Consider the following 27816-nt stretch of genomic DNA (forward strand, 5'->3'; position numbering starts at 1 on the left):
GAAGACAGGGACTGTCTACAGATCTCTGAAGCCCTCACTGGTACAGTTCTCCTCCAGGAATCTGCCCTGGAAATTCTAGCTGCCTTGGCCTCCTTGGGCTTCCAGCCCTGTTTCCTGAATTTTGGGAGACCCTTAGCCCTTACTTGGCTTCATCCTCCCTATACCTCTCTCTACCTCTTCCTTATACCTACCTGGAAATTCTCCAGGCAGTAAGGTGGTACAGTTGTAGGGCTTTCTTTACCTAATATCCACTGTCTTGAAAACTATTGTTTCACATATTTTTTCCAGGTTTTTTTTCTTTTTAGGCAGTAGAGTAAGTCTGGCCCCTGCTGTTACAGCTTGACCCAAAGCTGAAAGGGAAAATTAATAAACTGGAAAATAAATCTGAAGAAAGTTCTTCAAGTTACAGGAAAGAGACTAGAAGACAGAAAATAAGAAGGAATCACTAGCAAAAAAAACCAAAAAACAAAAATTGCAGACATGAAGATAAATCTAAAAGAAATGAACTGTATAAAGCTATAAAAAAGTCTTACTGTGAATTTTAAAAACAAAGAAATAGAAAGAAAATAATGGGACAACAATGGCTTGTGAATTAGCACGTATTTGGAGTTAAAGTATAGATAGGTCCTTGTATTTTTAGATGTAGAGCATAGTATTAACTGTAGACATTGATAGTCTAACTGTAAAGCTAAAATTTCTAGGATAACTACTAAAAGAATAGAAAGTAGTGAATCACTTCCAAACTACGATAAAATTAAAAGAGAAGGAGAGATTATAAATCTAAAAGAAGGCAAGAAAGGGCTTGAATTTGTAAAAGATCTAGCTGTGTGCTGTCATGGGAGACAGAACTAAAATTTAAGAACTCAGAAAGATTGAAAGTAAAAGGACGGCGGCCCACAGTTTCTCAGCAGGCTCTCACCTGCCATGCTGGTGACCTAGGTTCAATTCCGGGCCTGCCCATGCAAAAAAAAAGTAAAAGGATATAGCAGAAAAAGACTAACCAGAAAAGAAAGTCTAGGTGGCCGTGATCGTTTTAAATAAAGTAGGCATTAATGCAAAAACTTTACCAGAGATAAAGAAATTTAAATGGTAAGAGGTTAATTTGTTTTGTTGACAAACATAATATGGTGTGCAAAGAACTTTCCATCCTTTACAAATATTAACTCATTTCCCCCTCTATATGAATCCTGGTAGTCTAGCTCTAATTTAGGTATTAAAAAGAGGCTGGTTACATAGGTTGTGCAGAATGAGAAAAGAAAGTAGAAATAAGGAAAGAGTAAAGCTAAGAGCAGAAAATAACAAAATAGAAAACACATTCTAACAGAAGGTATCAGTAAATTTAAAACTGGGTTTGTTTTCTTTTTTGAGAAAACTAATAAACTGATAAACCTTTGGAATAGAGGTTTTAGACAATATAAGGTATGCAGAGGAAGCGCAGTTAAAGCTACAGCAGATTAAAAGAGTTAAGTGATTAATATGAATGACTATACCAATAAATTTGGTAACTTAAAGTTTTTTAACTTTAACACTGTTTACATTTTTAGTCCAGATATTATTTGTAGTAGGGGGCCATCTTGTACATTACAGGGTATTAAGTAGCATCCTTGGCCTCTACCCACTCCAGACATTGCCTACCTGGGTACAGCATCTACTATAGTAGATAACCACTGGATTAAATGGATGGATCCTTAGAAAAATGTAATTTATCCAGAACTGGCTTAAGAAAACTAAGTAGACCTTAAAACCATCAAGAAATTGAAGCTATAGTTTAAAATCTTCCCATGTAGAAAATACCAGTACCAGACTTTTGGTGGTGGTGGTGGTGGTACATGGGCCAGGAATCAAACCCAGATTTACCACATGACAAGCAAGCATTCTACTACTGAACCACCCATGTACCCTAATATGAGACTTTTAGAAGCAGATTTTATCGGCATTAAAAGGACATATTCCAGATTTACGGCAAACCATTCCAGATTAAAAGAGAGAGAGAGAAAGAGACCATTTTCCAACTTCTATTATGAGGCTAATGTAAATTTTTTTGAGGCTAATAGAATTTTAATAATACATAATATACCATACAAGGCTAATAACATGAGACAGTATAGGACAGTCAACTTCATGATTAATAAATGATCCTAACAATATACTAGCAAAGCAAACCAAATTCAGTAATATGTAAAATAGATAAAATATTATAACTCAGCTTTTGAGTTTATGCCAGAATGCAAATTTGACTTCGTATCAGAAATCATACCACATTTACATTTAAAGCAAGAAACATATACTCATCTCAATAAATGCAGTAAAACACATTTTTAATTTGACATTCAGTCATGATTTAAAAGAGACCTTCTTAGCAAATTTAGAAAAGTAAGGACCTTTAACCTTTGTTTGTTTGATGTTTGTTTAACCTTTAAACAAACATCATATTTAATGGTAAAGCATTAGCATTTCCTTTAAAATCAGTAGCAAGTTCAGGAGCAGTGCCCATTATGACCTTTTTTTTTTTTCAGTATTATATTAGATATCATAGTTATTGCAGTAACAGTATTGTTTAAAGGTCTATATATGGATTAGAAAGGAAGAAACTTCATAACAGATGCTATTTGTATCCATATTTAAAAGAATAAATTATTAAAAAGCAAATTGTTAGAAATAGAACATTTATCAGGACTGCTTGATATAAAATCAGTATGCAACAGCCAGTTTTATTTCTATTTGCTAGTGCTGTCTTGTAGTAATATTGCATATACATAATTAAAAAAAAATTTTAATAGCCCCATTGTAAAAATGTAAAAAAAAAAAAAAAAAAAGAAAAACAGATATTGCAGCCAGGATTTAAACCTAAAATATTATTGTTTCAGTATAAGATCAGTATAAAAAATTTGTGAACTATTTTACATTCTTTCTTTGTTATTAAGTCTATGAAATCTAATGTGTATTTTATTTTTTTGATGCCATTTTATTGAAATATGTATTCACATACCATATAATAATCCAAATTGTACAATCAGTGGTTCACAATATCATCATATATCTGTGCATTTGTCATCACAATTGATTTTTGTATATTTTCATTACTCCAAAAAAATTAAAATAGTAAAATTAAATATAAAAGTGTAAAAGATACCCAAAAGATCCCATATCCCCTTTCCCTCTATTATTTTATTTATTTCTGTCCATGCGTAAGGTTTTCACAATTTCACAGTCATACCTTAAAAGCTCTGTAGTTATTCAATCATCTTCAAGAATCAAGGCTATTGGATTATAGTTCAGCAGTTTCAGGTATTTATTCTTACCCGTTTTGGTCAAGGAGGCTTTCTCATTCCCACAATACTAGTGCCAGGTTTACCCCCAGAAGTTGTGTCCCACATTGCCAAGGAGATTTACACCCCTGGGAGTCCTTTCCCACGTAAGGGGGAGGGCAGTGAGCTCACCTGTGAAGTTGGCTAAGTGAGGCTACATTTGAGCAACAGAAGTTCTCAGGGGGGCGGGGGGGGGGTACTCTAAGGCATAATTATAAGTAGGCTTAGCTTCTCCTTTGCAAGAATAAGTTTCATAAGATCTAGGGCCTGCCTATCAAATTGGGAGTCCCCAGGGAGTTGAGAATATCAAGTCTTCCTCATGTGGGGAAATTTAATATTTCTACCCTTTTCCCCAGTACCTCAAGGGGACTTTGCAAATAGTTTTTAATCTTCCAGCCAGAGTACTGTATTGGGGCATCCCAACAACCTGTCCGAAACAAGATCTCACTTCCTAATCGAGATTCCATGTAATTCTGGCTTTCAAATAAGCTGGCCATACAAGTTGAATTAGTGTGCTACCAAAAATATAAATTTTGCACAAAATAAACATCTCTTCCTTTGGTCTGACACAGAAGTTGGTTTTAAAATACAGTCAGTATCATCCTTTACCTTTTAGTTTGCTTTACCTTAGTCCAACCTGGATCAGCTTCATTCATATCTATAATTGAACTCTGATCACTTTTTCAGTGTTTGTAATGGTTGCTGTGTAGGGCAGTGCTGACCTTCATAGCTATAAATCTCTTGCTCTTGAGTCTCAGGTATCACACAAATCCCCGAAGTTCCACGGAATGAACAGGTCAGACAGAGAGAGCTCAGAATCTCACAATTTAGAAATAACAGTTACAACTCCGAAATAGATGTGACTGCTGTAAGAGTTTACAATCTAGAAACCTTTACAGTGGGCCTTTGCCTGATATCCTGTGTTCTCAAATTCAATTCTCAGAGTTGCATGTTATAGTTAGTCTATATTAGTAAGGCATAATAAAATTTTATGTTTTAAAAAAACATCTTTTAAAAAAAACAAACCATAAAGCAATTGGAAAGACAAACCAATAATTATAAGAACAACTTGCTACACATTTAACCCGAATTAAAAAAACAACAGAAGACATGGCTAGATACTTCATGAAAGAAGAAATTACAGACTGGCTAATAAACAGAAAGATGTTCTACCTTAATAACAAGGGAAATACAAATGAAATCCTCTGCAAAATATGATTTTATGTTCATTAAGTCATGAGAAACTAACATATTATAATGTATTATCAAATATATGTAACTCCTGATTGTATAAATTGATACCTCTATGGAGAATTTTTTATTAACATATGCATACTCTATGAGCAGGTAGTTCCATTTCTGCACATATACCCTAAAGTGGAAATTAGCCCACTATGGGCTAATTTCTGGACTAATTTCTGGTCAAATCCAGCCTGCACCCTGTTTTTGTAAATTAAGATGTTATTGGAACACAGCCACCCTCTTTTGTTTACATATTATCTGTGGCTGCTTTTGCATCACAAAGGAGTAGTGGCTACAGACAACCATAGAGCTCACAAAGCATAAAAGTATTTACTCTCTGACTCTTTACAGAAAAAATTGCCAACCCTCACTCTAGACAAACATTTGACTGCATATACTGAGAGACATGTACAAGAACCGGGATAGAAGTGCTCTATAAACAGTAAAAAAGACAATGAAAAACAATAGATGTCAGTTGTAAGGAAAATGGACAAGTAATGGTAATTCATACAGTGGAATATTAATACAGCAGTGAAAATGAATCAAGTCTAGCTACAAGCATCAACATGCATGAATCCTAATGTTTGTAAATCACAGAAAAGGCAGTATGATTCCATTTATATAAAGCTCAGAAACATGCAAAATTAAACATGTTTAGGATTCATGCAAATGCAATTCACTAAAGATAAACAAGGAATGTGAAACACAAGATTTAGAATAGTTGTTATTGGGGGCAGAGATTAGAGGATGGAATTGAAGACTGCTTTTCTACTTCTTGGAGATAATCATTGCCTTGTTGTTTTTTACCTTTTAGGGTAGTTAGGTTTAGGTGTCAGCTTGGCTAGGTGATGCTGCCTCGTTCTGTTTCTGTGGACTTAAATCATCAGTATGAAATTCTTTAGTGGTTGATTACATTTGTGGTCATTTAAGGAGAGTGGCTTCCACAATGAGTGAGTTTTAATTAATTAGCTGGAGGCTTAGAAGAGAGAAGTCAGAAAGAGCTTAGCAGCTCAGCATACCTCATCTCAGCACTCACAGCTCATCCCGGAAGTTTGGAGATGCAGCAGGAAATCGCCCTGGGGAAGGCTATTGGAACCAAAGCCAAGAGAGAAGACCAGCAGATGTTACTGTGTGCCTTCCCATATAATGGAGAACCTCAGATGGAAGCTAGCTGCCTTTCCTCTGAAGAATTATAATTTTTTAACTAACTAAAGCCCCTTATTAAAAGTTGACCCATCTCTGGTGTGTTGAATTCTGGCAGCTTTAGCAATCTAAAACACTAGTTTTAATTGAACCATTGCTAATATTTACCAAGGACAGTGTTTCAGTTTGCTAAAGCTGCCAGAATGCAATATACCAAAAGTGGATTGGCTTTTACATAAAGGATTTATTAAGTTACAAGTTACAATTATAAGGCTGTGAAATTGTCCAAATTAAGGTACCAAGAAGAGGATTTCTTCTTGGAGGAAAGTCAGCTGACATCTGGGGTTCCTCTATCAGATGGGAAGGTACATGGCAATGTCTGTTGTCTTTTTCTCCTGGCTTCTGGTTTCAGACAGCTGTTAGCTCTTGTGGATCCTCATTGCTTCTTCTGGGGCCTTTTCTTTCTTAGCTTTCTCTCTGTGAGTTCTCCTAAAGGACTCCAGTATAGGATTAAGACCCCCCTTGAAGAGGCAGGGTCACATCTCCATGGAAACAACATAATCAAATGGCCCCACCCACAAGATTGGATTAAAAGAGCATGGCTTTCCTGGGGTACATAACAATTTCATACCAGCACAGTCAGAAACATCTCTGTCTCATATTTGTCAATAATGTTTTTAAAATATTCATACATAGCAGTTTAGTTTTTTTTCTGCTGCAAACTTCCGTTCCTGAACTTTCCATCTTCCCACTCCATTGTGGACTTAATGTCTCTAGCTGTGCTGAAAGTTTCATTTCCTCTTTCCTATGTTGAATCCCATGTTTTCTTCATTGGTTTATTCCTTAAATCTAGTATAACACCTTCTCAGTGGTTTGCTGAAGGAGGAAGCCAACATACATGGGAGGAAAGGTTTTTTGGTACTCTATATATCTGAAAATGTCTTTATTAAGCCTGTATACTTGATACATGATTTGGCTGTGTATATGGAAATCTAGATTGGAAAATTATTTTGGAAAAAAAATTTTTAATGTTGTCTTCTTTTTTTTGGAAGGGGGGTGGATCCATGTTCCAGGAATTGAACCTGGGTCTCCCATATGGAAGACAAGCGTTCTACCACTGAACTACCCATGTACCCTTGTCTTCTGACTTTTTTTCATATATCTGATGTTACTCTGTTACCTAGTCCTTAATGTATGACATGTTTTATTTCTGAAAGATCTTAGCATTTTCTCTTTATACGTTATTTTCTGAAACTCCATTGGAATCAGCAAGTCTTTTTTAAACAAGTATGGATGCCTTTAATCTAAAGAATTATGTTATTTATTTCTGGTAATTAAAAAAAAATCTTAGATGATCTGTTTTCTCTTTCCAGAAACTTTTATTAGTTGGTTTTAGACTTCCTGAAGAGATTCTGTAAGATTCTCATCTTTTCTCCTGTATTTCCTCTCTCTGTCTTTTTGTTCCATTTTCTGGGAGACTTCCTCAACTTTATCTCTTAATTCTTCTATTGCTTTTTAAAAAATTTTTAGTTATATTTCTAATTTCTAAGAGTCTTTTATAGAAGTACTACAGTCATTCTCCTTGTTTTGACTTTGATCCTGCCCTTGCCCTCAACCTGGTGCCTCCAAATGTGCCTTGTGTGTTGAGTGCAGTGTAAATCAATTGGTTGTTTACGGTTACTCCCACTGTGGTCACTTTCTTTCAGTGGTTCTCAGCTAGGGTCAATATTACCCTTAGGGGACATTTTTGTTTATCACAGCTGGTGGCATGGTGCTCCTGGCATCTAGTGGATAGAGGCCAGGGAGGCTCCTAAACCCCTACAGTGCACAGACTGCCTCCCAAAGAATTTTCTGGCCCAAATGCCAGCAGCCCCTAGGTTTGGAAACACTGCTTTACATCGTAACTTTTTATACTAAGTTACTATGTGTTCTTTGTCTTCAGATAGTTATTGAAATTACCTTTCTACTCTTTATTTTTTTCTAACTCTCTATCAACTTACAGGTTCATACCTTTTTTACTCCCTTATTGACATCCTTGTGGTGTTTCCAGATGAAGGAGAAAATAAAATGTATGGCTGGTCTACAGTTTGTTGTACCTTCTTTCTTTTGAAAGAGCTCATCCTTTTCCCACTTCTCTAAAATGCTATTTTTTTCTAAATTTACCTCTGTAAACATGTTATATGATGCTTTCTTCTTCATTCAGTTTCATGTATTTGCTTGTCCATTTGTATATTAAAGCTGCATTTTAATTATAGTAACTTTCTAGCTTGTTTTGATGTCCCATAAGGCAAGTCTACTTATACTCTTCACCGCCTTCCAAAATTTATTGAGTTTCCTTAGCTTTTCCTACATGAATTTAGACTCAGTTTGTCAAGTCTAAGCCATTCCTTTTTTCTTTTTTAACCGGAATTTCATTGAATTTATGATTATGGGGAAAAATTTGATGTATTTACAATATTGTGCTCCTATCAAGAAACATAATATGTCTTTGCATTAATTCTGGTTCTCTTTTATGGCCTTTGGGAAAATTTTAGTTTCTCATAATAGATCTTGCCCACTTTGTGTTTGGGTTATAATATTTTCTGCTTAGGTTTTTCCATCAATTCAATCTTATCTACTTAATATTTTTAAGAAAGTCTTAAAAATTTTTAGCTGCTAATGCTTTCCCTGTTTTCATTGATGCTATGAATATATCCTTTTCTTTTGTATCTTTTCTTTCATTTCAGTGATATTGAGGGGGAAAAATACACGTTTGCCCAATTTGACATCTAGAACCTAATGTGTACACATAACCTTTAAAATATTTAAAAATAAGTCTAATTTATTTCTTAATTTTTCTTCCAGAAATATTATTAGAGTTCCTAAGGGAAAAAGCAGTAATTTATATACCTATTAATTTTTTCAATTTAAATTATAGCTGGAAAACGAAAAATGTGAATTAAAGTCTAAATTGTTAATGATGAAAGAAACAATAGAGTCATTAGAGAACAAATTAAAATTCCAAGCTCAAAAACTTGACCATGCTGCTGGTGACTCATCTCATCAGAAAACAGAGATGAACTCACTTAGGTAAGTTTATCAAAATGTTATTTCACTTCTGAGGACCAGTTGGTGGTTATATAAGGTTCATGACTGCAGCATTTTGGACTGGGCCTTTGAGCAGTGGTTCCCAAAGTTGACCTTGCAGCAGAATCACCTGGGGAGCTTAATTTTTTATATATATAAAGGGAATTTATTATGTTGCAAGTTTACAGTTCTAAGGCCACAAACCTCGGGAGCTTTAGGAGCTTATCTCTAGAGGTTCTAAATCAGTGCGTGAATCAGGGTGGGTTTTACAAATTAATATAATTTCAAACAAGTTTTTCTACCTTCAAAATTCCCCTTAAGATACTTTAGATCATTCATATTCTTTAGTGTCAGGGTGCTGCTACCTGTATCATTTGACTCTTCTTGGCTCTTTCACAGAAGTATAAAAGCAGTATATTCGTTTCCTATATTTTAATCTTTTCTGACTTACAGACTTCTCTCCCTTTACCCTCATGTCTAAGTGAACTTTTATCTGCTGCTTCCATTTTATCCTGCCCTTTTCATTTTACTTTGTTATTGAAAGGATATTTCTATTTAGAAATGCAAAATGCTACTCCTTTCTGATTCTTTAGATATTTTGAATGTAAAGTAAGTCAGAGGATTGTTAGAGTGATGGTATAAAGTTAATCATGGGGGGGGTTATAGGACACTGTAACTATGAAGGAGTCATTACTCTGTGTCACAGACTCTATATTCCACACAAGAATTATAAAGATGAATAAGACATGCACTTTACCCTCAAGGAAGTCATCTTAATTATTACATGTAAACAGATATATCATAATTTACTAATTACTAAAACTATTTCATAGAAATGAATAAAGTAGAGACATATAAGAAAGAGGTGCTAATAGTCTGGCAGAATCAGGGAGGTATCACTTGAAGGTAACATTTAAGCTGATCTCCAGTGATATTCAGGAAATCCTTCTCAAATGAAGGAGATTGGTAACTCTGTTCTAGGAAGAAAGAATGCCATATACAGGGTCTGAGAAGGTCTGATGTGACTGAAAAAATGGGAAGGTCAGTATGGGAAAATAGGCCACACTACAGGTTAGAATCAGATTATGAAGAACTTTGAAGTGAATATGTGTTTGGATTTTACTTTCTGAACATACTCAGTAAACAAATTTTTTAACCAAGGGAGTGACATGAGCGGTCTTTAGGATACTGATCTAGTGGAAACACAAAAGATGGATTTGGAATCTTTTTTTTTAAATTTATTTATTAATTAAAAAAAATTAAGAACAAACAAAAACATTAACATATCATTCCGTTCTACATATATAATCAGCAATTCTCAATATCATCACATAGTTGCATATTCATCATTTCTTAGAATATTTGCATCAATTCAGAAAAAGAAATTAAAAGACAACCAAAAAAGGAATAAAACGATAACAAAAAAAAATTATACATACCATACCCCTTACCCCTCACTTTCATTTATCACTAGCATTTCAAACTAAATTTATTTTAACATTTATTCCCCCTATTCCTTATTTTTATTCCATATGTTCTACTCGTCTGTTGACATGGTAGATAAAAGGAGCATCAGACACAAGGTTTTCACAATCACACAGTTGCATTGTGAAAGCTGTATCATTATATAATCATCTTCAAGAAACATGGCTACTGGAACACAGCTCTACATTTTCAGGCAGTTCCCTCCAGCCTCTCCACTACATCTTGAATAACAAGGTGATATCTACTTAATGCTTATGAGTAACCTCCAGGATAACGTCTGGACTCTGTTTGGAATCTCTCAGCCATTGACACTTTGTCTCACTTCACTCTTCCCCCTTTTGGTCGAGAAGGTTTTCTCAATCCCTTGATGCTGACTCTCAGCTCATTCCAGGATTTCTGTCCCACGTTGCCAGCAGGGTCCACACCCCTGGGAGTCATGTCCCACGTAGACAGGGGGAGGGTGGTGAGTTTGCTTGTTGTGTTGGCTGGGGAGAGAAGCCACATCTGAGCAACAAAAGAGGCTCTCTTGGGGGTGACTCTTAGGCCTAAATTTTAAGTAGACTTGACCTAGGATTTGGAATCTTAAGAGATTGATGGTAAACTATCAATATGGAAGGTATGGACAGAAGTAGTACCAATGAACTTAGAGAAGAGAAGCCGGATTTAAGAGATATTTCTTATATAAAGTCAGAAGAATCGAATGACCAATAATATAGAAGTGAGAGAGAGAGACACTCAACAATACAGAACTTTTCCTTAGGAGATTGGGTTGTTCATTAAACATGAATCAATTCAGAAAACAGAAAACTGAAGGAAACAAAAAGACAGCAAAAAAATTTTTTTCTGGACTGAGTAGTTGCAATAAGTAAAGAGGTCACAGAAAGAGGATCACTCTGAAGAATCATAGGAAATCTCTCTCTAAATTATATTTACAATAAGATTCAGGTAAAGAATTTAGGGATGAGGGTTTACTCACTAATTGTTTATGAAATTTAGGAGCTTTTCTCCTTAATGTCACCAGTGGCATTCTGATTTTCATATCAAAAAGTTTATTTTCAGTTCTTAGACTACCTCATATTCCAAATGGGGGAGTGCAAAACAACTGACTAGGAATTAGCGAAAGGATTAGTGAGCTTGTAAGATCCAGCTGAAGTTGTAAAATTATAAATTAGTAGTGATATAAATGTGTATATATGTATATATATTTTTTTCTCTAGCAATATGCAGCAGGCTGAGAATAGAACAGTCAAATTTGCCTAAATGGTATATGTAATTTCACATTCACTGGAATCTCAGCCCACTGTTCTTCACTCCCTTTTCCTATCAGATTTCACCACTTTGTTAAGGAATGCTGTTAGTGACTCAGATAGGGCATCTCCAGTTTTTGCTCTTTTGCTGCTCTGACTGCAGGTCATAATCTTTTTTTTTTTTTTTTGCATGGACAGGTACTGCGAATCAAACCCAGGTCTCCGGCATGGCAGGCGAGTACTCTGCTTGCTGAGCCACTGTGGCCTGCCCTACAAGTCATCTTTTTTGCAAACGCTGCATATGCCCTGTGACAGAGAGCCAGTCCTTTTTCTTCTGGTTCATGTCTAAATTCAGCTCCACAGTATGGATAACCATGGTACTATTAGTTTATCCTTTAACCCTTTTGTTTCCAATTGGTGGACATGCACTCCATTTTAATTTTCCTTCATATTAAACCACAAGTCCCTTTTCCTTTCCCCAAAGGAAACTCTTCCAGCCTTAATAGGCAGATCTTTAAATGCCCTCTCTTGGATCCCCTAGCCTACAGCTCCTTTGGAGTTTCCTTCGTACACTAAGGTCCTTTTTTCTCGTGAGTTCAAGCTGCCACTTCACTAAACTAGGAATAATTCAGGCACTGTGCTATAAGAGAGGATTGTGAGGGTTTTTCTCTTCCCTCTAGTTTGAATAACCTGGGAAAATTGCCTGCATGTTCTGCCAGAAAAATATGACTTCTCTCTCTGAAGAAAGTGTATCAGTCACATTTTCCATGTCAGTAAATGTGAGTAGAACCAAGAGTTGCAGCTATTGGGTCCAAATCTAAGGCTACACTCAGTACAAACCACAATACCACTCTATGGAAACAAAGCCACATATTCCAAACCTTGTACCACTTTTGAAATGGTAGGTAGGGATCTTACTTACCCTTTAATCACATCGAGTGTTCTTGCTCTTTTCATGAAGCATTTAAGAGGCTGATACTCAGAGAGATTGGACATATGTTCCTTTCCATTTACCTGATGGATCTATCTTCTCTTTTCCTCAGAAGAATCAAGCATTTTCACCAAATTTCAGTACCACCAAACAGGCTTTTCTATAACAAGCATAGTCTGTTCGATCTGGTCTCATGACACAGAATCAGAGGACATAAAATAAAATTCCATTTTTTGACCACTCTAAAATTAAACAAGTGGCAATTGTCTACCTTGAATTGTAGCATTTAATAAAACCTGGCATCAGAACTCCATGATGTTATAAAGGAGTTTCTCTCTACCCAGTAAAGATAGCCTGTTAGTCCCCCAGAACTTGCCAGCCAACCTCTAGGGCAGGAGTTGGTAAATTTTTTCTTAAAAGGGTCGGGTAGATACCATTTTCAGCTATATGCTAGCCATGCAGTCTCAGTAAGTATAGTTGTGTTCCAAGACTTTATTTATGGACATGGACATTTTAATTTCATGTAATTCTCATATATCACAAAAATAAATCTTCTTTTGATTTTTTTTCTATTTAAACATGTAAAAATTATTCTTAGCTCTCAGGCTTTACAGAAACAGGCAGTAAGCTATAGTTTTCCAACCCCTGCTTGAGAATACATTGTTTCCAACCCTGTTAGACAACTAACTTTTCTCAGTCAGTCCTGTAGTAAACAGACTTAATCCTCACAACCACTAGCTACCAGAATCTAAGCAATTGGATTTCTGCAGCTGAGATACTGTCAGAATGTTTTCAATTAATCTTAGTCTAAGACTTCAGTTATCTGTGCACCTTGAGCAAAACCAGGGGTTTATATACTTAACCAGGATCAATCCTTTAATAGTTTTCCTGGAAAATGGCCCATGAACTCTATAGTTAGAAGTATGATTATGGTAACATATATCAGTTATACTAGGATTTGTTTCAGTGTAGTCAGGAAACCAAATATAGCTTGTCTCCCTTAAAAAGTATGTATTTGTTAAGGGAATTGAGAACCATTTGGAAAAGTAGACTTAAAGAGTTTCTAGGGTGCTTAGAAACCATCTTCTGGGCATGACCAACATTATTGCTGCCAGGACAAGAAGAGGAAGCAGAGCCTGTAGCCAAGACAGCTCAGCTCATGAGCTGAAATTAAAAGGGCAAATGCAGCTGGGGCCACCAGATGTAAACCTTCATCCCCTTGCAGAAAAGAAAAGAAAAAGAAAATTCTCCTTACTCATATGCAAGTTTCATACTCTTACACAAGCTTCAACAAATGAGTTCGACTGCTGAATCGATATATTGATCTTTTAGTCTCTAGTGTCTTGCAGTAGCTAGAAGGAGAAACCTAAAATTGTGGAACTATACCCTATACCAAAGTCTGAAATCTGTTCTATAACTAATTGTTGTAGTGTTCTTTGAAATTTACTGCTCTTTTGTATATATGTAATTTTTACAATAAAAAAATCCTCTTCCCCTCTCTGACTCAAAGAGAGGTGATACTTATTTTCATGGTCTTTTTCAATTAGTGGTAGTCTATACCCATTTCTGGTACACTGTTGAGAAACAACTGAAATAAAACAGGGATGCCACATCCATATCTCTTCTAATGGGCCTTTAAACTTCTAAACTACTCTTCCTAGATGGAGCTTCAACTCCATTTTAGAGCTTGGACACTTCTTTTGAATGAAAGACCCTTTCAAATGTTGTCTTTGTTGAAAATATATTCAGTCATGAAGAGAAATAAATACTTTTGCTCTCTAAAATTAGAGTGTGTATCTCCATGTAATGTAATATGACTAAGAAATTTGGGACTCAGAGAAATAGACTACCGATCACATGGCTGGTAAATGAAGAGCTAGAGTTTTTACTCTAAATTCAAATTTATTCCTCTGATCTCTGGTCGACAACCATCACTTCCCTTTGCTATATTTATAGCACTTCCTAGATTAATAAATTGGCTCATTTTTCCTAACAACTTGAGTCTCAGAAGTTTTTCAGAATTTCCTTTCATAACACCATTGTGAACAGATTATATGGCAGCCTCCCAGCTACTGTTCCCTGTGACCATTTACACCACAATTTTTTTAGAATACCTTTCTCTTAGTAGCAATACTATTGCTAGAAGGGTCTTTTCCAAGCTCTAGTATATGAACTCTGTTGTCCCCTTTCCTCTCCACACTAGAATATGAAAAGGCATAGCTATTTTTAGAACTCACCTAAAGGCCTCTTTTAGATTGTAACCTCACGTATCGGTCAAGAAGATATTCTTTCTTCCTTTATCAACCCTGTTTTCATTGGGAAATTAATCTACTTATTTTTGTTATAAAGACATTTTTAAATTTCTTACTGGGATATCAAGCATTTTCAGCCACTCAGTGCCCTGTATTAGGAACTCTGTGAGCCATTCTGTTTTCTGTTTTGTGTTGTTTTCTGTTAACATTTTGTTCTAGTTTGGTAGCTGCTGGAATGCATTATACCAGAAATGGAATGACTTTCAAAAAGGGGAATTTAATAAGTTGCTAGTTTACAGTTCTAAGGCTGAGAAAATGTCCCAATTAAAACAAGTCTATAAGAATGTCCAATCAAAGGCATCCAGAGAAAGATACCTTGGTTCAAGAATGCTGATGAAGTTCAGGGTTTCTCTCAAGTGAAAAGGCACATGGCGAACACAGTCAGAGTTTCTCTCTCATCTGGAAGGGCACATCGCAAACATGGCATCATCTGCTTGCTTCTTCTCCTGGCTTCCTGTTTCATGAAGCTCCCTGGGAGGCAAGTTCCTTCTTCGTCTCCAAAGGTCTCTGGCTGGTGTACTCTGCTTCTTGTGGCTATGTCGTTCTGCTCTGCTCTCTTTGAATCTCTTGTCTCCAAAATGTTTTCTCTTTTATAAGACTTCAGAGACTAATCAAAACCCACGAATGGGTGGAGACATGTCGTCACCTAATCCAGCTGAACAACCACTCTCTGTTATATCACATCTCCAGGGAGATGATCTAATTACAGTTTCAAACATACAATGGTGAATAGGTATTAGAAGAAATGGCTGCCTTTACAAAATGGGATTAGGATTAAAACATGGCTTTTCTAGGGGATGCACATCCTTTCAAACCAGCACACTTGTATTTGCTTCATTTGTTTTTTCAATTAAATCCCTATATAGCTTATTAACTTTTTATTTGAAATACTTTCAAACTTATAGGACAGTTACAAAATATACAAAACCCATACAGAGAGCTCCAACCTAGCCCCTAATCCCGAGATAACCACATCTGACACTTTTAACATTTTGCCATGTTTTCCATATCATTCTCGCCTGTCCAGAAATGTATCAGTCCATCTAATTCCATCCGTCTTTCATTCTGTCTGCCTGTATGCCAATCCGTTTTCTGAACACCTGAATATAGGTTTTATACATGCCCCTTGAAATTTAACTGTCATGTGTATTTCCTAAGAATAAGAATATTTACTTATGTATCCACATTATCCAGTTCTCGAAGTTTAACGTTGTCATAAAGCTTATAGTCTATTTTCCAGTGTTCTCATATGTCCCAATAATGTCTTTTTTTCCTTATTGTATAGTATAACATATATACAAAACAAAGAAATGACAAGCAATAGTTTTCAAAGCACTCTTCAACAAATGGTTACAGGAAAGGTCCCAGAGTTTGTCATGCGCTGCTCTACGATCTTCTCATATTTTTCCTTTTAGCTTATCTGCTCCAGAATATAGGAGGCTAGAGGGCTTAAATACTTTATCATCACAATTGACTTTTTTTTCCTTCCTTTTTTTGTGAACAATAACATATATATACAAAAAAGCTATAAATTTCAAACCACAGCACCACAATTAGTTGTAGAACATAATTCAGACTTTGACATGGGTTACAATTTCACAATTTTAGGTTTTTACTTCTAGCTACTCTAAAATACTGCAGTCTAAAAGATATCAATTTAATGATTCAGCATTCATATCCATTTGTTAAGTCCTATCTTCTATGTATAACTCCACAGTCACCTTTGATCTTTCATTACCTCTCTTTGGGGTTGTTTGGGCTATGGAAATTCTGAATTTTTGATACTGGAAGTGTCTGTCACTAATATGGGGTAGGGAGATGGAATTATCTGATGTCCTAGAGAGGCTGGGCTAAGTTTCAGGACTCATCTGGACCAGGGACCCATCTGGAGGTTATAGGTTTCTGGAAAGTTACTCTAGTGCCTGGAACCCTTGTGGAATCTTAGATATTATTGCCCTAGGTGTCCTTTAGGACTGGCTGGAATGGTACTGATTGGGGACTGACCAGGGTATGATAGGTAGCAAGGTCTACCTGAAGCTTGTGTAACAGCGACCTCCAGAGTAGCCTCTTGACTCTATTTGAACTCTCTCAGCCACTGGTACTTCATTATTTACATCTCTTTTCCTCCTTATGTCAGGATGGCATTGTTGATCCCACAGTGTCGGGTCTGGATTCATCCCTGGGAGTCATCTCCCACGTCACCAGGGAGACTTTCACCCCTGGATGTCATGTCCCACATAGAGGGGAGGGCAATGATTTCACTTGCAGAGTTGGGCTTAGAAAGACTGAGCAACAACAGAGGTCCTCCAAAAGTAACACTTAGACATGCCTATAGGTAGTCTAAGCTTCTCTACTGCCTACATAATATGGCTTCACAAGAGTAAGCCTCATGATCGAGGGCATAGCCTATTGATTTGGGTATCCCTAAAGTTTGACACAGTATCAGGGGAGTCCCTTATAGTGAGGGTTAATACTTTCGTATTCTTTCTCCCCTCTCTCAGGGGACTTTGCCAATACTTTTTGATTATCTGCTTAATGTACTCTAGGATGTTTCCAGGCATTAAAATAATCTATACAGGATTATTATACAGGATTAAAGGACCTCTTTCTTATTCTGTGCTTCCTGTGTTTCAGTTGTTCAAATGAGCTGTTCAGAAAGGTTGAATTAGATTATGCACTAAAGAAAATTTCAGTTCCAGATCAAATAAACCTTTTTCCATTGGTTTCAAAGAGTATTTGTGGTTCTAAAATATAGACACTGTCTTTTTTACCCTTATGTTCTGAATTACTTTAACCCCAACCTGTTCAACTTTGTTCTTATCTCTAAATATCAGGTTGTATATATAAAAATAGCCTCTCAAAGTCCAGAAATAATAATCACTCTGGACTTAATGTGTCTGCTCTAAAAGCTTACAATCTAGGCCCCTATTTTCTTATAGGCATTTTCTAAAGGTGACCATACCATTGTTGGTTTTTTTTGTTTCTGGCTTATTTTGTCTCACCAAATGTCCCATGTGTTCGTTCACATCATTACATGCCTTACAACATTGTTCCTTTTTGTAGCAGCACAAACTTCATTCATAAATATACACTATGGTTCACCAATCTACTTCTCCATCAGTGCACCAATCTACTTCTCCATCAGTCCTTCAGCCACCTGCATTCATTGGGCATCATGTAGAGGGCCCAAAGTCTATAGTCCATCATCATTCTGAATTTTAGATAATTTCATTGTTCTCAAGAGACAGAAAACCAATAAACACAACCTAGGAAATCTAAACCTTCTCTTAGCTCATGTCCCTCACCCCATTATTTGTCTCTTAACTCATGTCCCTCACCCCATTCTTTGCCTCTGCTTTTGCTGTGGTAGTGCGGATGGTCTCCTTTTGAACATAGCTCATAGCAGACAATAGCAGTTTTCCCCTTGTACCCTGGACTTAAACACTGTTTATATAAGAATCATATCTTTGAAGTAATTCTTATGAGAACTCATTTGTATTTCTAGTGTGAGTCAGTGGGACGTGTAGATCTGTACAACTCCTTTCAATCTTGTTCATCTTCAGTATGGTAATATTATCTCTAGACCAACTAGAGAATCACCTTTGCTCCTATTTATTCCCTTACATTGGTGTTCAACCTCATTAGCTAATGATTCACCAATCTCTAGCTTCTATGTATCTCTAAGTCCCCTATGTTTTCTATTATAAGCCTCTGATTGTACCTTTATGCTGGTCATAAAAGTAAAATCTAACAGTATCTGTCCTTTTGTAGTCTGGCTAATTTCACTCAGCATTATGTCCTCAAGGCTCATCCATGTTGTCATGTGCTTCAGGAAGTCATTTTGTCTTACTTCTGCATCTCTGGGAGGATGGTACCCTGAAGAATCTTACTCTATCATCTGAGTTGGAGCAGAGCAAAATCAAAATACATTCTGATTTGAAAGGGCTTTTTAATATCTTCCCAGCAGACATTATCCCTTACATGTAAAGGATGTTGTTCTCAATGTACTCTGCATGGAAGGCAATGCAGGGTAGTAGAAAAACATTGGTATCAGATTAAACTAACTTGGATTTGCATCTTTCCTTTGCCTTTTACTAACTTTGTGACTGTGCACAGGTTATTTACTTTTTCTGTGAAATTGGGACAATCATTCTAATAATGAAACTGTTTAGGAATACATGAGCTAATGTATATAGAGCATCAATACAAGGAGTATGTGTTCATTCAATATTAGCTTTTTTGGGGTGGGGGTGGGGGCCAGGTACATACACTGGGGGCTGTTGGGGTGGGAGCACCTGGAGCGCGGGGAACGGGTTCAGGTGCATGGGGTGTGGGTTGAGTCGCCAGTCACGAGGCTGCACTGGTGAGGGTAGTGTGCCCAAGGAACATGGCCTGGCTTACTTCCTACTCCCATGTTCCCATCCATGTACTCCTGTGGGGTCCATGCCTCCTGGCCAGGCTCCAGCTTTCTGCTTCTCAGTTCCTTGGCCTCTGCAACCAGGGCTGCTGCATGTAGTGCAGAGGCTCTCCCAGGTCAGCCACACTCCTGAATTGCCGCCTCACTTGCCCTCCTGTCCCTTCTCTAACTTTTCTGTGGAGCAGGGCTAATCTTGAGCTACTCTAGTTGGCCATCTTCCTGGAAGTCCTTTTAGTTTTTTTTTTGTCCATGTTTTTAGTGTGCTTGGTATATCCCAGATCTGGTCCTCATTGATGGGTTATGACGCTTTGTCTTCTTTGCCAGTCGTCACTTCCTGTTTCTTTCTATGTTTTGTAATCTTTTGTTGAAGCTTGGACATTTTTATGTTTTAAGGTTTTATTGCTGGGATTTAGACTCTCAGGTGTCTGTTCCTTAAGATTTTGTTCAGCTGTTATGACAGAACTTTTCATGATTACCAGGAGCTAACCAAAAGGAAAAAATGAAAACATATTTCCAAGTCTTTGCATATTAACTTGCATGAGTGCTCTTCTTCAAGACTTATCCATGCAATCAGTTTAGAGAATAGCTTGAGGCCAAAGCTGGAGGCTTCTCTGATCATGTCTGTGTGTGTGCGTGCATGTTATCTTGGGCATACTCATGTGTGACAAATTCTTCATTTACGTGAGTATAAATATCCTTTCTTTCCTAGGGCACAGTTTTCTCAAGGTTCTGGGCACTCCACTGTATGTCCCATAGCCAACAAGCAATCCCTTTTCCCAGACAGCAGGTCTTGACTGCTCTGTTACGGTATTCTATAGGAGAGCTCTGTGAATGGCCTTCTACATGCAGGGCAAGTTCTGAGACGGCGAGTTTCTCACATCACCACTAGTCAGATTGGGCCAAGCACACATGCTTCCAATATGTACAAAAGGTTACCCTGCTCCCTCTAAAACTTGGAGCACAGACTCACACTGAGGCAGTGAAGGGTGGGGAATTACACAGCCAGGGCACCATGAGATCCTACCACTTATAAATAGACTTTTTCTTGATTTGAAGTAAACTCTATTACTTTAATTTTTACCTGTTTTTTTTGAGCTTTGAGGAAGATGTTTCTGCCAGTTCTTGCTAGTTGTTCAGAGCTTCTCTGGGAGGATGGTACGCTGAAGAATCTTACTCTATCATCTGAGTTGGAGCAGAGCAAAATCAAAATACATTCTGATTTGAAAGGGCTTTTTAATATCTTCCCAGCAGACATTATCCCTTACATGTAAAGGATGTTGTTCTCAATGTACTCTGCATGGAAGGCAATGCAGGGTAGTAGAAAAACATTGGTATCAGATTAAACTAACTTGGATTTGCATCTTTCCTTTGCCTTTTACTAACTTTGTGACTGTGCACAGGTTATTTACTTTTTCTGTGAAATTGGGACAATCATTCTAATAATGAAACTGTTTAGGAATACATGAGCTAATGTATATAGAGCATCAATACAAGGAGTATGTGTTCATTCAATATTAGCTTTCTTTCTTCTTTCTCCATTCTATGTAGTCAAGAATCATAGAATAATAGCTTTAGCTTTTAGTAACAGCTTGAATAGTATGGAGCTACTTCATCCTCCCAGATAATTTTATAAAGTAAAAGTGCTTGAAGTTAGTGTCCCTGTGAGAATCTTTTTGGTTTTCCATTTCTAAAAAAGTTTGACTTTCTTCCCTATATCTCAGTCACTTGCTTTTAGAATCATGAGCCACGTCTTTTGTCTTTCATAATATCTTCTTATTGCCAGTGAAATATCTCCATTTCTTTGGAGATGGCCCTTCCTAATAATGGTTTCAGAACCTAAATCTCCTTGCCATTAGGCAGTTCTAAATTAAGCCTCCCTTGGTATCTTCTTCCTTTTTCCTCAAATGAAACCTGAATTGGAACCTGTGGGAGTTACTAATAAATAGCTTTGTGTAAGAAAAATTTCTTCCCAATGAGGTAAGGATTCCTTTGATTAGGACTAAAGGTGTTCTGAAGACTCCAGATGTCAGGAGAGCAAATTCCTGTTGTCATAACTTCCAGAGACATTTACTTCTGATAAAGAATAATCTTACTGATTAATAAGCAGATTCTGCTGAAATCGTCTCTGTTGTCCACCTAGACCTCTGTGAGTCCTTTTTGCTTTTTCTCCCTGAAACCAGGTTTGTCATAAATGTGCATTGCACCACCAGAAATGCCTACTTTCTCTACTTACTATGATCTCTAGTTGGCTATCCCCTCTGTTTCAGTTTGCTAAAGTTACCATAATACAATATACCAGAAATAGGTTGGCTTTTTCCATGGGAATTTATTAGTTTACAAATTTACGATTCTAAGGCCATGAAAATGTCCAAATTAAGTCATCAGAGGAAGATATGTTCTTAGAGAAGGGGCCAATAGCATCCAGGGTTCCTCTGTCACATGGGAAGGCACATACAGTGTCTGCTTATCCTTCTCTCCTGGGCTCTGGTTCCAGTGGCTTTCTCCAAATGTCTCTGCCTTTGATCCTCTCATAGAGAACTCCAGCAAGGGGATTAAAACTCACCTTGAATGGGTGGGTCACATCTCCATGGAAACAACCTAATCAAAGGTCCTACCCAACAATAGTTCTACCTGAATGGGGATAGATAAAGAGAACATGGCCTTTTATGGGGTACATAATAGCTTCAAACCAGCACACCCTCTCTCCCAAAGAAATCAGAATAAGAAGCAAAATTAAAAGCTCAGTGGTCAGGATTTATGGCTAATCATTTGAAGTGCCAGACTGTATGTTAAAAACAGGTTTAGGGGCAGTGCAGTGGTGGCTCAGTGGCAGAATTCTCACCTGCCATGCCGGGGACCCGGATTCGATTCCCAGAGTCTGCCCATGCCAAAAAACAAGAACAGGGTTAAGACTTCTTTTGAATCCATTACTGGAAGTAGATTTTAAGGAAATTGAAATACTGATTATATTAGGAAATGTGAGGGCTTTAAAACTGCCAAGGAAGCCTCTTACTAAAGATTTTATTTTTATAGTCTGTTATTTTGGGGAGATGGAATAATTTTGAAAAAACAATAATATGCAATATATGCCATTGATTACGCTGGAACACCTTTAAAATAGGAGAACTTAAAAATGAAAGTATTTTTTTAAATCTCATTTTTAAAAAATAATTTCTATCTCAGATAAAACAGTACCATTTGTATTTGTCTATTGATTCTTTAGGATAATAAATGAGCAGCTGCAGCGGTCACTTGATGATTATCAGCGCCAGCTTTCTGTGAAAAGAGGTGAACTTGAATCAGCCCAAGCTCAAATTACAATACTGGAAGGAAAAATAGGTAAATCTTTTTAAATTTTGTTTTTGCTTATCCTAGTTTATTTTATCTAATAACATTTCTTTTCTTTTATAGATAATCTCAACCTTAAGATGACTTCACAGGATGAAGAAGCTAATGTAATGAAAAAGACCATTGGTGTTATTGATAAAGAAAAAGACGTTCTTCAGGAGACTGTAGATGAGAAGACAGAAAAGATTGCAAACTTAGAAGAAAACCTAGCTAATAAAGTATGTACTATTAAATGTTGTTATCTGTTGCCTGACCAGAAAATGTTATTTTATTCTATGTGTCACATGTGCAGTTTTGATCATCCACGTAGAAGCACCTAAACCCTGAGACCATATATTCTAATATGTTTTAATTTTATTTTATCCCATTAATTTGAATCTTCAAAAGTTTCTCCATTTGTAGAATATAATTTCCTTTATGAGATCTTATTACGGCAAACTCAAGGAAACTATTTAAGTTGTTAGGGTAAGAGGGAACATATCAATATATGAAGTAGAGTTGGTACATAGAGTTGGTACATAGATGTGTGTTTACTTGGAGATTTCTTCTATGGCATAATTTATCTCAGTGGATTTGAGCTCCATAAATGTGATAAATTATATAAATTGAACCTAAATACAGTTCTATATGAATGGTTTAGAATCTTACATAATTTCATAATTTCTATAGGAAAAAGCTATTGCTCATATGAAGATAACAGTCTCAGAATATGAATCATCTATGAAGTAAGTAATTAATGAAATAGCAACCAGCTGCTTTAGAAGTTTTCAGTAAATACAGATAGATCTGTATGTAAGTGACAGTCAGGCAACAGGAAATTTCCTTTTCCACTTCTTTATTTTTGCCAGTCACAGCATCATTTCTCAGTCTTGAATGTGCTTTGAAAATGTGCTATTCTCTTTAACTTTCTCCCCTCCCCTGTCAACTAAACACTCAAGTCTCATTAATTATTCTTTTATATACTGACTTGCTCTTTATATCTTCTGTAATCCTGTTCAATCCTAATTCATTGACAGTGAGATTACTCAATTTATTCTCCAGCTAAATGTATCTGGAACATGATGTAAAATTTTATATTTTATGGGTTGCCTCTCCAGAAAGATTGTAAGCCAATTCAAGATAAAATTCATTAATTATAATTATTTTTCATATCCTTATAATGTTTTATATATAGTAAGAACTTAAACATTAAATAAATCCTTGCTAAGTGGTTATTTTGTTCTACTCCTAACACTTGAAAGTTTTCTATGCTTACTTGTCTTTCAGGTTATTGCATTTATTTTTTGATGTGATTAGCATATAATGATTACTAGAGGTCTAAACTATACCAGTAACTTTACCTCATTAATTACTTATTTTCTTAATGTAGTAGTTGTATTTTTTATTTTCTTAGCATACATAATAGAGTACAATGGTTTTATTTTTTGTAAAAAAAGCCACAATTTTTTCGAAAAGCTTTATTATTTCCACATGACTCTTAACAGCCAAGTAAAGGATACTTTGAATAATCGAGATCGTGAGATAAACAGCCTCCGGCGCCAACTTGATGCAACTCACAAAGAACTTGATGATGTCGGAAGATCTAGAGAAATAGCTTTTAAGGAGAACAGAAGATTACAGGATGATCTTGCTATAATGGCAAGAGAAAATCAGGTCTGAACACAGTGCATAAACTTTGATAGTTACACAGTAGTTTTTCATTGTTTGCTGAACTTTAAAATCATTAAGTGACTTTTTCTAAAACTTTGTAATATAAATATCAACAAACATGAGAAATATCTTTAAACAGAATGTTGTTTATCAGAATTTTTTTTTTTTTTTTTTTACATGGGCAGGCACCGGCAATTGAACCCGGGTCCTTGGGCTTGGCAGGCAAGCATTCTTACCTGCTGAGCCACCGTGGCCCGCCCATCAGAATATTTTAAAATGTGGTTTAAAGTGCAGTTAAATATTTCAGGGTATCTAATGGCTACAACTGTATTCTCCTCAACATTTGGTCTTTATTACAAGGAAGCCAGAAACTGGGAGTACAGTTTTTTGTGACAAAACATTGTCACCTTATTTGGTGAGGATCTCAGCATCACTCCCAAGGCAAAGTTTCTGTGTTTTAAAGACCCATAATAGATTTTAGTCATTCATGCTTACCTATACTGACCTTAGAGATAATGAAAAATAAATTAAAGAATATTTTAGAGTAGAAAATACAAAATTGTGTTGCTGTATAAAGGATTATACTAAGAAGACCAGGGATTTCCCTGTTTTAAATATTTTGCCTTTTTAAAAAACTGTTTTCGGTATTATGAACTGTAAAGCATATTGCTGGTATATGAATCAGAGCGTTATCAACCCCTGGCTGTTCTTAGCATAAGTAGCCTTAGTGTAAATGCCAAATGAATGGCTGGGTCTGTGGTGGAGGATATGTGGTAAAGTTTGGTTCAAAGTCTAGATTAACTAGGAAAAATATGTAGAATTAAAATTTAGGGAATAGTTTTCCTCTTTTTACCTCCTTTCTTCCCCTAATTCCAAAGAAGTTATTTGATTATAAATAGGACCCTTTAGATGCTATGTTCATTTTAGTGTTGTCTTCAATTTTCTGATTTATAGGAAATATCATTAGAGTTGGAAGCAGCGGTGCAAGAAAAAGAAGAAATGAAGAGTAGAGTTCATAATTACATCACTGAAGTGTCACGGTGGGAGAACTTAATGGCTGCTAAGGTGAAAAAAAAATTTTTAGGTTGGATTTAAGATTGATTTTTTGAAAAATCTTGTGTTTATATATTTATCATCTATTAGATATTAAGCTTTTGAGAATGGAGATCTTTTCTACTTCTTTTTATATTTCTCCACAGATTTTAGTACAGAGTCTGCATAGGTATTTTATACTTCCTAAACAACAAAAATTCCAATGTGTTTGTATTTAAGACATGGCTATTCCAATAAATGAGATTTAATAACTTATAAATGATTTCATTGTTTTTAAACCAGGAAAAAGAAAATGAAGATTTGTTGGGTAGATTTCAGATGCTGCATAGCCGTGCTGAAGACTGGGAGGTCAAAGCCCATCAAGCTGAAGGAGAAAGCAGCTCAGTACGACTTGAACTTCTTTCCATTGACACAGAGAGAAGACATCTTCGAGAAAGAGTAGAGCTGTTAGAAAAAGAAATTCAGGAAGTAAGCCTTTCATTTATTTTGTAAAGAAATGGTTTAGTAAAACAGAAAATGTTCAAAGATGCTTTATTGGAATTTTATAGTTGTAAGCATTGATAGAATTAAGTGCTGATGGTAATTCTTTGTTATTGAGTCTAATAACTTTTTTTAATTGTGGTAGAATATATGTAATATAGACTTTTACATTTTAAGCATTTTTAAGTTTACAATTCAGTGAACTTATTGCATTCATAGTATTGTGCAATCATCATCACTGTCTAGTTCCAATATTTGTCAACATCCCAGACAGAAATTCTGTACCTGTTAAGCAATAACTCCTTATTCCTCTCTACTCCCAGTCACTGGTAACCTACATTCTACTTTCTGTCTCTGAATTTGCCTCTTCCGTGTATTTTATTCAAGTGTACTTATATAATATTTGTCCTCTTGTGTCTGGCTTATTTCACATAGCATAATGTTTTCAAATACCATCTGTGTTGCCAACATGCATCAGGATTTTATTACTTTTCATTACTAAATAATATTCCATTTTATGTACATAATACATTTTATTTATCCATTCCACCTTTTGGCTGTTTTGAAAAATGCTGTTAGGAGTATAGGCATACAGTGATCTGAGTCCCTGTTTTCACTTCTTTTGGGTTTATGCCTAAGAGTGAATTGCGGAATTATATAGTAGTTCTGTTTCACTTTTTTTTTTAACATTTGTTTATTGTGAAATATAATATATACAGAAAAGCAAAATTTCAAAGTACATTGTAACAGGTAGTTATAGAACAGATTTCAGAGTTTGGTAGGGGTTGCAGTTCCACAATTTCAGGCTTTTCCTTCTAGCTGCTCCAAGACACTGGAGACCAAAAGAAATATCAGTATAATGATTCAGTTGTCATGCTCCTTTGTTAAATCCTGTGTTCTCTGTTAAAACTCCTGGTCCTCCTTATCTGGCATAGGAACTCTCTGGAGGTTATAGGTTTCTGGAAAGTAATCTTAGTGTGTAGAACCTCAGATAAAGCCCTACGTATTCTTTTGGGTTAACAGGAATGGCTTTGGTTGGAGGTTGGCAAACACTGGTAATTAGCAGTATCTAGCTGAAGCTTGTGTAAGAGTAGCCTCCAGAATAATCTCTCAACTCTATCGAATTCTGTAAACTGCTGATACACTATTTTGGTACATTTCCTTTCCCCCTTCAGGTTAGGAAGGCATTGATCCCATGGTACCAGGGCCAGGCTCATCCCTGGGAATCATGGCCCACGCTAGATATCATCCCGCATAGTGGGGAGAGTAATGATTTTCCTTGCAGAGTTGTGCTTAGAGAGAGGGAGGTCGCATCTGAGCAACAAAAGAGGTTTTCTAGCAGTAACTCTTAGGCATAACTACAGGTATGCTTAGCTTCTCCACTACAAAAATAAGCTGCATAAGAGCAAGCCTCAAGATCAAGGACTTGCACTTGGAGCAGTGTATGCCACCAGCTGAATATCAAGCATTGAGTGGGATATGGGTGGTGCTTATATGACTGGCTAGAGCTCCAGGCATAGGAGGGTTAAGTACTACTTTTTTTAGCCATGATCTCTCCCCTTCCTTTTTTTTATTTTTTGAATTAAATAAAGGAATCAAAATTAAATAATTCAAACCCTGCCTGCAAAATTAATTTTTTTTAGTATTGTTTAGAAAAAACAATAAAATCCTAATTTTTGTAACTATTAAAAAAAAGAGATCAAGGGCTTGGCTTATTCACTGGGGAGTTCCTAATGTTTGAGACAGTATTAGGGGTTTCCCCAGTGGTAAAGTTTAATAGTTCCTTTTTTTTTTCACTTAGAAATATTTCAAACTTAGAAATATGGCACAAACCCCATACGGAAAACACCACCTGCTCCTGGCCCCCAATACCCAGATCCACCACTATTGACATTTTGCCACCTTTGCCTATCATACTATCTATCCATCTATCAGTCCATCTATGTGTCTATCCATCTTTCTGCCTATTTATGACCCTATTTTCTGAATACTTGAGTGTAGGTTGTTTGTATTATGCTCCCTAAACCCTTAATACTGCCAAGTGTATTTCCTAAAGAGAAGAATATTAATTTTTGGAATCACTTGAAGTACAGTTATCAAATTCAAGAAATTTAACATTGTTATAAAACTTACA

At 36.2% G+C, this 27816-nt stretch overlaps 1 protein-coding gene across 3 annotated transcripts in view; it reads left to right on the top strand.

The window, feature by feature from the left end:
• CEP135 (centrosomal protein 135) overlaps positions 1-27816 on the top strand; it is a 98091-nt gene that overhangs the window by 55598 nt on the left and 14677 nt on the right. For all 3 annotated transcript variants that reach the window (XR_013165893.1, XM_077136925.1, XM_077136926.1), the window contains exons 15-21: positions 8611-8762; positions 22375-22490; positions 22563-22717; positions 23169-23224; positions 23984-24152; positions 25104-25214; positions 25485-25670. Coding sequence is in view for 2 of the 3 variants with exons in the window: in XM_077136925.1 (XP_076993040.1) it covers positions 8611-8762; positions 22375-22490; positions 22563-22717; positions 23169-23224; positions 23984-24152; positions 25104-25214; positions 25485-25670 (945 nt within the window). In the remaining variant the exon portion in view is untranslated. The remainder of the gene's footprint in view (positions 1-8610; positions 8763-22374; positions 22491-22562; positions 22718-23168; positions 23225-23983; positions 24153-25103; positions 25215-25484; positions 25671-27816) is intronic.

The sequence above is a fragment of the Tamandua tetradactyla genome, chromosome 19 (assembly GCF_023851605.1).
Source record: "Tamandua tetradactyla isolate mTamTet1 chromosome 19, mTamTet1.pri, whole genome shotgun sequence".
Classification (NCBI taxonomy): domain Eukaryota; kingdom Metazoa; phylum Chordata; class Mammalia; order Pilosa; family Myrmecophagidae; genus Tamandua; species Tamandua tetradactyla.